The sequence below is a fragment of the Hetaerina americana genome, unplaced genomic scaffold (genome assembly GCF_022747635.1).
Source record: "Hetaerina americana unplaced genomic scaffold, ioHetAmer1.1.p SCAF_9, whole genome shotgun sequence".
NCBI lineage: Eukaryota > Metazoa > Arthropoda > Insecta > Odonata > Calopterygidae > Hetaerina > Hetaerina americana.
The window spans coordinates 34,354,240-34,370,110 of record NW_027287538.1 but is presented as its reverse complement, the minus strand read 5'-3'; the positions used below and the strand labels follow the sequence as shown (position 1 = coordinate 34,370,110).

At 35.3% G+C, this 15,871-nt stretch overlaps 1 protein-coding gene across 2 annotated transcripts in view; it reads left to right on the top strand.

The window, feature by feature from the left end:
* LOC139698975 (protein similar-like) overlaps nt 1-15,871 on the top strand; it is a 581,257-nt gene that overhangs the window by 277,833 nt on the left and 287,553 nt on the right. For both annotated transcript variants that reach the window (XM_071597969.1, XM_071597968.1), the window contains exons 5-6: nt 225-436; nt 12,976-13,082. In XM_071597969.1, the coding sequence (XP_071454070.1) occupies nt 225-436; nt 12,976-13,082 (319 nt within the window). The remainder of the gene's footprint in view (nt 1-224; nt 437-12,975; nt 13,083-15,871) is intronic.

The following is a 15,871-nucleotide window of genomic DNA, read 5'->3' as shown; positions in this document are numbered from 1 at the left end:
TGCACAGTGCATCTAGAGGATTTTGAGGTGGAAGCAACTTTGTTTATTATGTCTACATGGAGTCAAAACAGCATATTTCAACTTGTCATTTTTGGTGAAGTATTCCTGCTTTGGAGATATGATCAATCGAAACAATGAGAGGTACATGATAAATTCATCTTTTCATCCAAATCATCAAGAAATAGTGCCAGTTATGAGGTTATCATCCAAATCTTATCTTGCAGGTTATTCACTGCCTGGGCCATTTGCTATCTGGCTTCAGGGGTGACACCAAGGTGAATGAAAAGGAGAAGCAAAATGGGAACCCTCAGCAGCCATGCTTGGTGGCAATTGGGGAGCCTATCCCACATCCTTCAAATATTGAGATCCCTCTGGGCAAGCAGACCTTCCTGAGCAAGCATAGTCTGGACATGAAATTCACTTATGCTGATGAAAGGTATGATTTGATTGAGTTATATTTTTAATGCCATTTCCCAGTTATCCTATTATGGATTTTACAAAGTAATTAGTAAAGGCACACTGTCCTTAGTTTATTAGCCATTTCAAGTGTGAATGCTTCGCGTTCGTGGGCCATTTCCATAAAAGTAAGTTCACCATGGTATATGTAGATAAAAATGCTGAGCAAAAGATGTAGATGGGTGGTAAATGAAAGAGTATTTAAGATTTCACTCTTCGACTAGAGTAGGCAAATAAATCTATCCACATTTAAAATAAAACCCTCAAAGACTGTATTCACACTTATATGTATCACATATCCTCAGAAAAAATGAAATATTTGATGGCCCAAAATTTCAAATGTACAGATATTATTTTTAATAGAATAACTGTAAAATATTTTGGAGTTGTCAAAACAAAGATATAATGTATTTAGTGAACAATTGCACTACTCATGAATTATCCTGAAATGAAATTGAAAAGTCAGAGGAAAACAACATATTTGAGTATTTTGATTATTTTAAGCCTAGTTTTTAATACTGAATGTGATGCTCTGAAAATGATCTGACTTCCTTAGCATTAGAAGATATCAACATTAAACTTGAGTTTATAATTTAGATTCCCTCCCTACTGTTTTTCATATAATGAATGAATCAATGGTAACTACATTTTCAATGGATTTTAATAATATTTTAGGCTGAAGAAATAATATAGGAACAGGAATCTGTGTTGTGCAAAAATGTTATTACTAGTTAGAACTTGACGCTATATGCCGGTGATAGTGAGTACATAATTAGAAAAACGTTAAATTACTTCATGTCACACCAGGTAATGAAGCCACTGTCTCTGAACAATGAGAATTAAGAGACTTGTGTAAAGCCAGGTGCTTGAGGGGTGGAGGACATCTGAGGGGCAGTGAGGGTAGATCCCAAATTTCTTCCGCACTTTGCCCTTTCAAGCAAGAGACGATGATGAGGATATTTAGGGAAGGAGAAGAGCAATTGAGGTAGAAGAAACATACTCAGCTCTCTTCAGATCTTTCTGCTGATGGAGAAGGGAGTTGTTTTCAGCAGTTGGGAAAGCCATACCTTGAGGACTACTCTTCACAATCAGTGATCCCCATTTTCGAGCACAGGATACGTCACTGAAGTAAAAAGAAACTTATTTCAATGTAACAGTGTTATCCTCATGTACCAAGTGTCACATGGATTTCACTCTTGATGATGCCAATGCATTGAAACTAGTAATACCTATTAAAAATTTGGTGGAAAGATATATTGGTTTTTTTTCTACTTCAGTTATAATGGATTTCCACAAAGTTAAGCCTGAAAACATCGATCATAACCGGAGACATCTTTCAGAATTTTTCGTATCATACATTTTCAATTTGGAATGGGTTATATTTTAGAAACATTATGTTCAGCTCAGTATCTATGGCTTGATCTGTATGATAAGGTAGCAAATTTGTTGTTAAGGTTTGATTTTGGAAGTATGCACTTCAGTAAGAGCCAAGTAGAGTAACATAATTGGCTAAAGCAAAAATATTGTCCCAAGTATAGTAAGGTAAACTTGTCTACACTTTTGTTACCAATTGATACCAGTTGAAATATCCTTGATCCTTTCTTTCAGTAGATAATGAACTCTTTTGATGTATGTAGTCATGAGGATGGGCAGAAACCTATATGTTTTCCCTCTTTATTCAATGATTTTTTTCATGAATAGTTTCGAATATCTATTTGTAGTCACCCAAAATGAATATTGTCATAAACTATCTTTATGAATTTCTGGCTCCTGGTGTTTATCTTGTGTTAAAAGGGTTACTTTTTATAATATTTGCTTTTGGTTGGTTCTTTTCTTGGAAAGTATCTATCACTGATTCCTCAATTCTTAAGAAAAAATACAAATCTTCTCCTGTACAATATCACTCACATGAAGATATCTTTATACATTTCAAATCTACAAAGTGGCATGTGTCAATAAAAAATGATCAATGAACAAAGCATCTAAACCATGCCAATAATCTTTGGTAAAGGCTTATCAACACTCCAAGAAAGTCTTTCAGTTCTTTAGCACTAAATTCAGTTCAATCATTAGTGTGAAATAAAGATTACTGCATTTGTGGCATATTTATTGGTGGTATTTGGAATGGTTTGGAAAAAGATTTTCTTGTTGTAACAGGAAAGGCTCCAATCATCTAAGTATAATTTATGAATGGTCTCTTATTAAACTCCCAAAAATATTTCAAGCACTTTACAGGACATGGTGTATTTTAACATATTGTTGCTTTAATGGAATGGTTTCCTTGTTAGTGTTTTCTTAAATTTAGTTGTGATTTTTCTTCCATCACCCAGTCACTAAGCATTGTCTTACACTTTTAACGATCCAGAGTCACCTTGAACTACCATAATCTCTGGAAAAATATGTCTCTCATCAGTTCTTCTTCAAAGGTCTCCTTCCTCAGGATGTCTGTCCTGAGGAAGAATACTCACCACATTTCACCTAACTCTCAGAGTACCTACATTTTTAATATTCTCTTTTGAAAAAATGCAGTATGATAATGATGAACTGCAAAACTGATAATAATATTGCTGCTTCAATGCGAATTATCATTGTAAACATTACATTGTGCACTACATGCTGGGATAGAGAATTGAGACAGACATGTGTATGCTGCGAATTATACTTCTGCAAGGGTCATCAGTATTTGTGTGCTAGTTTTATATGCCTAACGTCATCTTTGTAACTATGCATTTCAATTCCCTTGATTTTGTCTTTGAATTTCATATCAGTGAACAAATATAGGTTATATGGATATATCTATAAGATACATCTACCTACTTGTAAAGTAGGTAGATGCATCTTATGTGATCATCTTCATTTCTTTTTTGTAGTTTAATTTCTTTTTCCTTCCAATGGCTTTCCTTTTTATGGGTGGTAATAATTGGCCACTATGTTGAAACCACATTTGGCCCACATGTGGTTTCAACATAGTGGCCTGTTTAATTCAGTAATTCTTACTTCAGGTGATTATCGTTGAACAGCTGAGAAACACATACTGCGGAAGATATTGATGTAATAGTGATGAGCTCCACAAAAATACTTATCATTGACTGTTTTTGTTTCAGTCTGAAGTATTTGAAAATTTCAAGTGTACATCAGACCACTGGGGGTATATTCTGTAGAATAATGAAGTAATTGTAACTGAAAAAGTGTTATCATCGTGCAGTTTTTATTTTAGTTTCTTACCTCTGAGGGCCCCAGGGTTAATTTTCCATTAATTCATATATTGTAATTTGGCTCAATTTAAAAAAAACAAAGGTAATATATGATATATGGTTCACAATATAAGTTTTCCTTCAATTGGTAAAGAATTTGATTCTCACTACCTTTTCTTGTGAACATCATGTTTTCATCCTCTTATAAGGAAATTTAAGCCCTGAGGCATTCTTTACTATTCACATATGTTTCATGCCACATAAGTGATTGATGAGGAGAAGGACTTTGCAGTTTTGCCTTATAAGGTTATATTTGTTCTGAAAATTCTTAAATGAGCAATTTTTGGGAGTAAGAGTAGGGTGAGTAGTAAGAGCAATGTCTGAAAGTTGAAGAACCAAGCCACATAGGATATTGGGTCAATACATCACCTATTGTTGGTGTGTATAATCGCCAAGTAGTACTGAATTTTGCTGCTAATTGTATGTTATTCTCCTTGTCTGAAATTAGCTCGTAGTTGGAGCCAAACGGAAACTTGGTGGTTAGGTTTTATGACTAACCTAAGGGTCATGGGTCCAAACCCTGCCTGAAACAAGGATACTGCATTTTCATTTAATAACTTGTAGTTTGACATGACCTCAATCATTGGTTCACCTTAAAATACCCAATTACATCATCTTGAAAAAATTAAATTTTCTAGCATTTAACAAAGTGTACAAAATGGAGGCATGAAATGGAATAATCAACATTTTTTATATATTGCTCGAGGAACTCATGTTTTTATTCCAATGATAGTGAGTGCTTTTATAAAAATTCTGATTGAAGCTTTTTAGAGCATGAAAATGTCTAAATTTATTGGAAATTCTCAAACATCAATGATTTTCTTGCTAAATTTGTCCATTCATAACTACTTGTCTCAAACAATGTACACAATTAAGTTTCGTATCCCTATGAGCATAAATATACAGTTCTATATTGTACTCCTAGGATCTAGAAAAAACCCATCGCATTTTCAAAGGAAAGACTCAGAAAACATGAATTTCAAGACCAATTGCAGCTGTTGCATATTGTGCAGGATTTTTTTGAAATTTCAGGGATTTTTCGGTGGCATTCACTGAACACTCAGTCAGTCAATGCCCTACTGGTAATCAAAAACACGCTGTGCAGATATTTTTCCCTTCCTAAGATATTAATCTGAAGAAAGCTATATATAGACGGAATATATACTTAAAATTGAATTGCGTAGAAAAATCTCTCTTTTAAATAGAGGACAGCTTCCCTGGCTGGGAATATATTCTTAAAATTGAATTGCCTAGAATAATCTGTCTTTTAAATAGAGGGCATCTTCCCTGGCTGATGATGCATTTATTCATCCTTCTTAGAACTTGCTCTTCCAATTTCCACTGATTTGATGCATCAATAATTCCTGCCGCTCCAAAAATTTTTGATGTTGGATAGTATGTTGGAAGATTTAAGTCTCATATTCATCTTACTGGAGAAAATATGTAGGAGACAGACCATTCATCTGGCTTTCCATAAAAAATTCTTCCCGTCATTATTATATCCATGTTTACACATTTACTGTTTCCCAATTCAATGATGGAAAGGAAATCTGAGGGAATATATACGTACTTAAACCTGAAGTCCTCTTTCATAATCTGTGATCATTTTCTTGCATCAACTACACCAAACTTTATCCTTTTACTTGAACTAAAGAAGTTAAATTATGATCAATAATCAGCTCATTTCATATGAGAAGAATCTTACAGAATATTTGAGCTTTCTCAATAATTCTGCGAAGACATGGACACTGCAAAGAAATTCAGGAAAAGAATGTAATTTTTCTTTAATCTGGCTAATGTATTTTCCAACACCTAACAGATGCATTTGGAATTAAATTTTATTCTATCCCTAGCCTTTTCATCCAATGCTTTGTTCTATCTTGCATGGAAGCTTCTCACCACATGGTGTTCAGTATTAGCCGTAACAATAAAAAATGATTCCATTCATTTCAAGAATGAACATAAAATAGCTGGAGGCTTGAATAAATAAAACTAATAATTGATAAAATAGCAAGGGTGGATGTGACCAAATCATGAACCTGGGAAATGATTGAAGCCTTAGAAAATAATGATGTAAGATAAGGTTGGCAGCACATTTTATTCTTATAATTGTCCTATTTTCTCCTTAATTAATTAAAAATAGCAATTTTCCACAAAAATAAAATTTAATGCGACCGGTTTCAATGTTACTACATCATCATCAGGTGATAGTTAAACCTCAGAGTCCAGTATATATATGATTAAAGGCAAGTAAGGGGAGGGTGGAGGAAAAGAGGGGAAGAGGGGGGAAGGTGGAAGGCAGAATGGGTGACTATGTGAGTGGGGTGGGGGGAAGAGGGTTGGGGAAGACAAGGTGCAAAGACCCTAGGAGTCCGGAGAGCGCGTCGTGGCCGAATGGAGGGGGGGGTGTCCCCCCTCCATTCGGCCACGACGCGCTCTCCGGACTCCTAGGGTCTTTGCACCTTGTCTTCCCCAACCCTCTTCCCCCCACCCCACTCACATAGTCACCCATTCTGCCTTCCACCTTCCCCCCTCTTCCCCTCTTTTCCTCCACCCTCCCCTTACTTGCCTTTAATCATATATATACTGGACTCTGAGGTTTAACTATCACCTGATGATGATGTAGTAACATTGAAACCGGTCGCATTAAATTTTATTTTTGTGGAAAATTGCTATTTTTAATTAATCATGATATTCCACCATATCACGCCTGAAACGTCTCTTTCTATTTTCTCCTGTATTTTCATGAAGGTATTTGTTATGAACTGATGGTTTTAAATACCAGTTTGATCTCAAAGGTAATAAATATGGTGTGGATTCCATTAAGAGATGGAATATTAAAACAATTTCTGAATAAATGATTAACAATATTTTGCCGAGTATCATTCGTAGTGAAATTTTCATACGCATAATTTTAACCATGAACTTATTTGTGTATCTGGGCTTTGTTTTATATGTTTGTTTATCTTTCCCAAGTTTGAATAGATATTTTACAAAATAGGTATGTAAACATGTGTGTCTCTAATAGTTTGTGTGAATTTTTTTCTCCATTCGTTCATTCATTGAATTCAGTACTTAAATAAGAATTTCATGGTATCACCAAAAAGTTTGTCTTTAATAGTTGGTCAGGTAATTGTAAAAATGCGATGATGTTTTGATTGCCTTAAGTCATTAATATGATATTTTGGATGTACCATGTAGAATCATTAATTTCATACTGCAGACAATTCTTAGGCACTTGGACTCTTGAAACATTATTTCATTTACATGGGATTGATATTTAAATGACTTATCCTTTGAATTTCTCGACTCTCTTATTTGCTTTTCCTCAAGGAATGATTGTGACAAATACAATACATTTATTTATGCTATGTTAAACTTCACTTCATTAGCTCTCCACTTTGTCAGGTCTTTGTTAACACACAATTCCATTTGTATTTTTAATTTTAGACCCATAATTTCATCAGTCACTTAAAGTAATACCTTGCCAAGATAGTGGCATCTATCTCTTCATCACTGCCATTTTCAAGCTGCCTTCTTTATGTTGGGAAATCCATTCCCTCTACATTTTCTCAAATAGTACAGCTCTTAGATGTTATCTTTGTTTCTTCCATGCGTTATGTCCAATTGATTATATGTTACATCTCCAATCAGTTTTTCCTTTCTTTGTCCTCTATTTTCAAAAGTGGTTTACTTTTTTCACTTATTCTAGAACTTGCTTATTGCTATTTCATCTACCCTACATGTCCTCAGTAGGCTCCTCTGGAATATTTGCAATGCATTTCTGCTATCCTAATTGTCCATGTCTCACATTTGTATAGAATGTGCTCCAAGCAAATGTTTTGGGAAGTATTTTTGTGGCCTCCATGCTTATGAGATTATTTATATATAAATTCTTTTGGTTTTAGAATGCTATTTTTTCCCAGGCTATTATTTTCTTTATCTCTGTTTGATATTCGTTTTCTTTATCAATGATGCTCCCTTGTTGGTAGACATTTTCAAACAATTCTAAGATGGTATTTTTCAGTTTGATATCAGTTTTTATATTTTCTTTTCTGTTTTCCACCCCCATTGTTTTTGCTTCATCTTTATTTTCTTCAATTAAAAAGCTTTTTTGGTTTTAGGTTATGGTTTTAGTATTTTTCTGAGTTTGTGATTTTTATCTTCAATGAACAAGTTTAATAAGGGAGAGGATATAGGGCAAACATGTCTCATTATCCTCTTATTCTTACTTCTTTCTTGAATCAATTTATGTATCAATGAATTGTGCACTTTCTTTTTTTATAGATTATATGTAAATTTTTAACAGCAGTGTCAAGTGTTTGGTTTTCTACAGAAGTTTTCTGATGCTCTTGTACTCCATTAGCATCATAAAATAATCAGGTCAGCATTAAGAATCTTTATTAGAACTGGAAGCTGGGATTCTCATGGTTTCATTGTTAAAAAGAATGTTTTAATTAAATTTTGTTATATATTTGAAATCCATTTTACATCATTTTCATGGAGAGTCTTCCTTTGAAGCAGAAAATTGCATCTTTGAAAAGGGAAATTTAGCGGTGTCATTGTCTATTTGATTGATCATTATTGTCATATATCCATGTATTGTCATGTCAATGTCATCTTCTCCATAGTATTGTTGAATTTTTTATTTTGTTTATCATGCTTATGATCTTTTTTTAATATCCATTAATGATAATCCTCTGCATGGATTTAAAAGAATGGATCATGATGTTTTATTCACTTATCTCATTTTCACAAAATTCAATAACATATTACATATTCATGCTGAAAACGTCTCCACGTGAAGAAAATCATAGAAATTCACGTGGTACATATAGGTTCTGTTTCATATTTGCTGCTGTATGTATAGTAACTGAAGGACTCCCTATGAGACAGGGAATGTACTTAGTTAAGAAATTTGAAGAATACAGAGAGGATGCAAATGTTGAGCTTTATTTCAAAGGGAGGTTCTATCTTACTGTGTTAAATTTTTGGTCTGAATACTAAACTCATTCCACATGTGCAAAGTTCAATTGCTATTTGATCGGTTTTGTAATGCTCAGTGCATTGTTTCATACAGCAACTTGTGACAGCAGCTCTTGATATTTCAATTAGAATTTCAGAGAAAAGTCTCATGTATGCTTTAAAATTTTTAAACATAAACATGTCATTGCCCTTTTCCTTGTTTTTGTATAAATATCTCAATTTTACCATAAGTTTTTTGTTTCAATCAAGAATTGATGCTTTCATGGTTGTATGATGTGATATATTTTTCTGAAATATCTTTAGACATCAGCATCTAGTCATTTTTGATAAATCATCCCTCTTACTAAAAACTCAACCTCTTAAACTTTACCTCATGACACGTTTTTTTTCTTCCCGCCAGCCAAAAGATATTTAGGCCTTCTGTGAATTTAGATCAACAGATAAAATTTAATGATTTACTGGAAGATCTTGCTTTGCAGATATATTTTAATTCAAATTAGGAATTCCTGTAACTAACCCATGTCATTAATACATAATGGTATTTCATGTTTAAAACTTTAGTGTCACTGTATTCATGTATGGTTAATTATCTAGCAAAAAATAAGTTTCACTGGTTATTTTCTTTTACAGGAATGTATGATGAATTTTTTTGAGCTGAAGTTGTGTGGGATAGAATCAAATTGAGAATTTACTTTTATAAATCCATTCAATGAATAATTTGCTTTTCGTTAAAGTATTATTTCCGTTAAGGTTTGTGTTAAATGTTATCAATTTTTGTATCGCAGCACGTTCTTTTCTGATAGAAAGCGAACTTCATGATGTCAATGTTAAAAGGTTAAGAACAAAAACATCACCTCTAGGACAATAATGAATGAGCTTGTAGAAAAGTAAAAATTTTTTATCATTCTGAATTGCAACAGAAATATTATGAGTGTTTTCTGTTTGTTATTTTGACCTGCTCAGTCACAAGCCTTGCTAATTTGGCTAATTAGTGTTCCAAGTTTTATGCTAAATTTCCACTGTAAACAATTTCATTTGCTAGCATTTTACCAAAACATTACAAATGTTTGATAGTTACAGTCTCTGGTCCTTTTTTAATATTCAAAGCTAAGAATCAGTTGCCCACACTTTATTTATTAGTAAACCAGCAAAAAAGATATGATTTCCCAATTAGGTTTAACCGGACAACATATAATCATAAGTGTTTCGCAAAGTTTATAATTTGAAATAATGAGAAAAAGGGAAATAATATAGGCAGGGAAAGATGTTATCAGAAGCAGCTCTTGAAAGGAAAATATTGATAGGTAATATAGCAGCTGATAGAGCTTCAACAAACCAATTCTTGGATTAATACATGTAATCTGTTATGATAATGTTTTTTTTCTTTAAGAGACAGAGAAGAAAGGGGAAGAAAACTCCAATGGCCGTAAGGATTAGTTGCCAATCTCTCGTCAGACCAAATGTTGTGTTGGTGTGTTGTGGGTTTTGTTAGATATGTGGACGATATCTTTGCTATTTTTGACACAACTACATATAACATAGATCAGTTTATTAACGACTTAAACAGTTTATTCCCCTCGGTTAAATTCACATACGAATTAGAAAAGAATAACCAACTTCCATTCCTTGATCTACTATTAACAAGAAATACTAAAATATCATACGACGTGTATCGCAAACCAACACACACCAACAATTACATACATCATGATTCCTTCACACACAACAGTCACAAACTGGGCACCTTCCATGCCCTTGTACACAGACTAGTAAATATTCCATTAAATAGAAACAACTATTACAAAGAATTAAAAAACATCAAACTTATAGCTTTTAAAAATGGCTTCAAAGAGTCAATAATTGACAATCTAGTGAAAAAGCACAAACATAAAAAACTAGTTCAAAACACGACCACCCTCACACAACATAAAACCCCGCGGTATATCAAACTGCCGTTCCACCCACATTTAACAAAAGGGCTAGGAAAGATTTTTAAAACCGTTGACACTAATATATCATTTAGCAGCACCAACAAACTAAAACATCTATTAGGCAACACTAAGGACAAAATCGACGCCTCAAACAAGTCCGGCATTTACAAAATAAACTGCTCCTCCTGCGATTCAACTTACATCGGCCAGACGCGGAGGAATATTAAAACTAGATTCAAAGAACATATGGCCCATTACAGATACAACAGATCAGATAAATCGAGCATTGCCCTACACTTACTCAAGGAAGACCATAAAACATCAGAAAAGGAATTGAAGTTGATCAAACAGACCCCCAACCACCTTTTAGACGCATACGAAAGCATTTTCATACACAAATTTAGAAATGTGGTTGTCAACAACGATAAAGGGCCGATTCCATTCTCCCCACTTTATTCCCTTTTGAAATGACTTCTCTAGTTTTGAAACATATTTCCGTTGGACTATGGTCCAACGGAAATATGTTTAAACCCCCCCCCCCAATTCCCCTTCATAATCCGTTACTCGGATACCTTTCACTTTTACCCAACCCCCCCCCTCTTCCCCCCCCTTCTCCTTCAATAATTACTCCTTCCCGTTCCACTCAGTCCCTTGGTATCTGTTTTTCCTCCTCCCCCCCCCCCTCCTTCCTCTTCACCAATACGTTTAAAGTACCCCTCCCCTTTCCATCTTCCACCTATTTCGATTGGTCCCCCCAACTCCCACAGTCTCTATATAAATATGACGTTTGTCTACGGTTGTTTACTTTCAACCTTGTGTTGGAGGTGTTTGCCCTTCGGTTCGCTGAAGAGGGCCACTTTGTGGCCGAAACACGCGTGTTCGACGCACTTCCTAGTTGCTTTTTACCTGTGTCCAGATTCTCCCAGAAGTTGGGCCCTTTTGAGTGTGTGTGCGTTTCTCGAGTGCTTGTGTGTGTGTTTGGTCTGTGCCATCCACAGAGTGTGTGCTTGAGAATATCCTGGAATCTTTAACGGGGTCTACTCTACAGCCTCGTGAAGGATTCCATCTCCATCTGAAATTCTTTAACAGGGTCTCACAGCCTCGTGAAGGATTTCAGACAGGATAGTGTGCGTGTGGCTGTGTGTTGGTCCCTGACGCGGATTAATCTCCCGTAAACCGCCACAGAGTGTGTGCTTGAGAATATCCTGGAATCTTTAACGGGGTCTACTCTACAGCCTCGTGAAGGATTCCATCTCCATCTGAAATTCTTTAACAGGGTCTCACAGCCTCGTGAAGGATTTCAGGCAGGATAGTGTGCGTGTGGCTGTGTGTTGGTCCCTGACGCGGATTAATCTCCCGTAAACCACCACAGAGGGTATTCTGGTCGAGAGGTTGTGGTTGGTCCCTGACGTGATTCCCGTCACACCAACACAACATTTGGTCTGACGAGAGATTGGCAACTAATCCTTACGGCCATTGGAGTTTTCTTCCCCTTTCTTCTTTATTGAGAGGCCGTAGAGCTCATTATTTCTTGCTTTAAGAGACAGAGTTCATGCTTAATTTATCTTCTATGCTTCTCAGGTTCACAAATTCAGCATCAGGAAAATTGGTTGATAAAATAAATCAATGTCATTTTACTAAACTGTTGGATGCATTTTAAAAACGATTTGTTTGAATATTTACATTATTTGTCACTGATGGCTAAACGTTTATTTAAAATAAATCTGTAGACATTGAACGTGGATGATATGAAATGTCGAACAGGTTAAGTTGCATATATAACAGTGCATTGAAATGACATGCTACTTAATACCCATACATGAACAAATATAGTTTTTCTTCTATTTAAATGGCCGCTTAGTTCTTTATTAGAAATGCTTATAGTCTATGCCCATGAAGAAAATCCAGCACCCTTGACATTCAGGCTCTCCTTACAGCAATAAAATATGCTTTTTATGATTATAATGCAAATGGAAATTTGAATTGATCTATTTTGAAAAGGTCAGAAATTTCAAGTGTAAGGTGACATGTAAGAAGTTCGGGAGCACCAATAAGGTTGATCACTTGTTCAGGAAAAAGCTTGGAAAAGAGGAACAAGGGCCAAGAGAAACCCTGTCTTATTTACCTTACCCTCTATAGCACAATATTCATTCAGTTTGGTTGTCTGACCATGGTAACGTCTAACTCACATGGAGTCACTGCCGTGAAATACCTTATTAGTGTGTGAAACAATATTTGAATTTAATAATACTTCTAGGAATTAAACTGTAGACCTTTACATATGAATTACTACTAAAATCACAGTTAAATCTTCCATGTGAATTGATTTACATTTATTTTTATTACAGAATTGGTGAATTTCTTGGATACAACCCTGAAGATTTGATTGGGAGATCTGTGTACGAGTACTATCATGCTCTGGACAGCGAATCTGTTGAAAAAGGACTCAAGAGCTGTGAGTATCCATGCATGGTTTTTAGCATTCTCATTTTACTTGTGATATCCAAATGTTGCTTAGTCTTGAAATCATATCTAGGTCTCTTTATTTATTATTCAATGGATTTTTCTTCAATTTCTTCCGATTCATAGTTAAAAATTCAAAGTTATTTGAGTATACTTTTGAGCAGAGTTTTTGTGGAAAAATGAGTGTCATAAAATAAGAGACGAGCATCTTGAAATTTGAGGTTGCGTACCAAATCTTTGAAAACACACGTAGTAATGTAACGGCTTGGGGGGGTGGAGCACCAATGTTATTGACCAAGAAGACATTCACAGCTATAGCATATGGCTTCAGCCATGAACTATCATATCCCAAACCAACTTTTTGGTGTCATAAGGTAAGAGGATAGTCCCAAAGACCAAATAATTATGGCTTTTGAAGTTGAGTCTTGCCATACTAGCCTTTGATTTGAATTGAGGGTAGACCTTTGTGTTGGCGTTACCCCATCCAACTGGTTCTACAGGCACCCATTATGAACAGATTCTCCAGCAAGTGAGTGATCCTTGTGAGTTACCATCATAAGTTGTGGTAGTAAATTGGGGAGGCAACCAACAGCTGAGCTCATTTGTGCCATTAGGTATAGGTGGGTAACTTGGTAAGGGTAGGATGGTCAAGTAAAGGGGCTAGGGTTGAGAGAAACCCAATGTTGGCATAAGCCTACCTTTAAGAAAAGGTACCAAGCCCCACATTTTAACAGCCCTTCCAATGGGTGACATACCCTACTTGAAGTGCTGTCCATGTGACTCATAATTAAGGATTGGAATATCTCCAAAAAAATTCTGCTACCACTAGGATTTGAATTCGGACCCTAGAGGTGGGAAACCAGTACACTAGCTACTGCATGGTCTCAATCCCCTGAGTCACATTTCCCTTTGTAACCCCTTCATCCTACCTCATACAACTCGTTGTATTTCCTCATCTATCAATCATTGACCTTCTACAACCTTCCTACCTGTTCTTAACCTTTGGGTTGGTTATTATATTCCTAATTAGGGCCGTATGTTACCCATTTGTATTAAGTTCTAGTCCATGGGTACGTTCAAGTCTACCTGTGAGTTTCTCCAGTGCCCTCAGAATCTCAGAACAGTAAAATTTGAACCTTCAAATCTTAATATTACGTAAAGAGAACAATATGTTTAATGTCAGACTTACATGAATTGTATCATTCTGTGAAATCTACACCTCCTGGTGAAAATTGAACATGTTGAAGCATGGAAGAGGCTAAGAGAATTCTGAAAATTTAAATTGAACTGGACAATAAATTTACCTTCTAAGGTCAATACCCTGACTCTCAATCATAACTGTTAGAAAATGTGCAAGGATCTCTTTTTGGTGAAAATGCCTTCTGCATGAACACGAGAGAAAATTCATAAGAATAAATTATTTACTTGGGCACAAAAAGTAAATCCCTGTCTTTCTGAATATTCCTAGTGGTGAAGAGTAGGAAAACAAGACACCATAAACAAATTATAGTAAGGTTTTGCATAATTTTGTAGTGTGAATCATAGTACAGCTCATATTTATGTTTTAGTTAATAAATTATGGGAGAGGAAACTAATAATTAGCAAATTCAATTGCATAACTTGGTCATGATCAAATCATGTGCACTTATACTCTCCTGTAAGAATTGAAAACTAAAGAATGGTGCCTTGCCTCATTACAAAATGCTCATCTATAAGAGGTAGCCCAGAAGTAGGGAAACCACAAACTTAATTTAGAAGTTTGGAGACTTTTGGCCAGTGTTATGAGGAAGATGTTTCTCGTCATTGCTCTTTCCCCCTGAGAAATACTCAAATCGGCAAATTAAAAACTATTGCATTGATTTTCAGGTGTGATATATACATTTAAAAATCCATAAAAATAGGAAAGCTATGACAAATAATAAAAAGCATTCTGCCTCTTGCTTATTATTTTCCAACGAATATAGGTTATGTGCACAGTATGAGAGATGGTCATTTGTGTGAAAGTCTTACATTATTGTAAAAATACATATATTGGTTCTTACATTTACATGGCATTGATCAGTAGGATTCCTCTCTATTGTTTGGGTCTTTATCATGTGCATTGAAATTGTTGGCAACAGTTTGGCTGGTATTCTAGCCAGCATCTTCAGGATACTGATAGAGAATGCGATCAAAGTCACAATAATGCCCAAAAATATGAAAGAGAAGACAGATACCCTCTCCATAGTAATTGGAAGAGAATCCTTGGAGAACGAGTCAATCAGAAAGAAACAAGTTCGCAGAGTATTCTAGATAAAGAAAACCCAAACTTTAATCTAATGCCTTCGATCTGAAGCCACCGGATCACCAGCAAAATTGTTGTCAACAATATCAATGCATGTAACAAAGACCCAAAAATGGAGAGAAATTCCATTGAAATATGTAGGGCATGAATGTGTCACTATCACATAAACATATGTACGAGGGCGATTCGAAAGGTAAGGTCTCCTATTTTTTCATGAAAAATCAAATTTATTTTCAACTTTGTGTACTTTTTAGGAGAGGCTGAGCATTTAGCTATTTTTCTACATAGTCACCTTGACGATCAATCACTTCTTCCATCCTTGTAAGCAGATTTTTAATACCGGCGTCGTACCTTTCCCCCACCGCGTCACGAATCCAACTGACGACTGCTTCTTGCACTTCCTCGTCTGACTTGAATTTCTGTCCTCCAAGGTGTTTTTTGAGAGCGGGAAACAAGTGGTAGTCGCTGGGGGCAACATCCGGGCTGTAAGGAGGGTG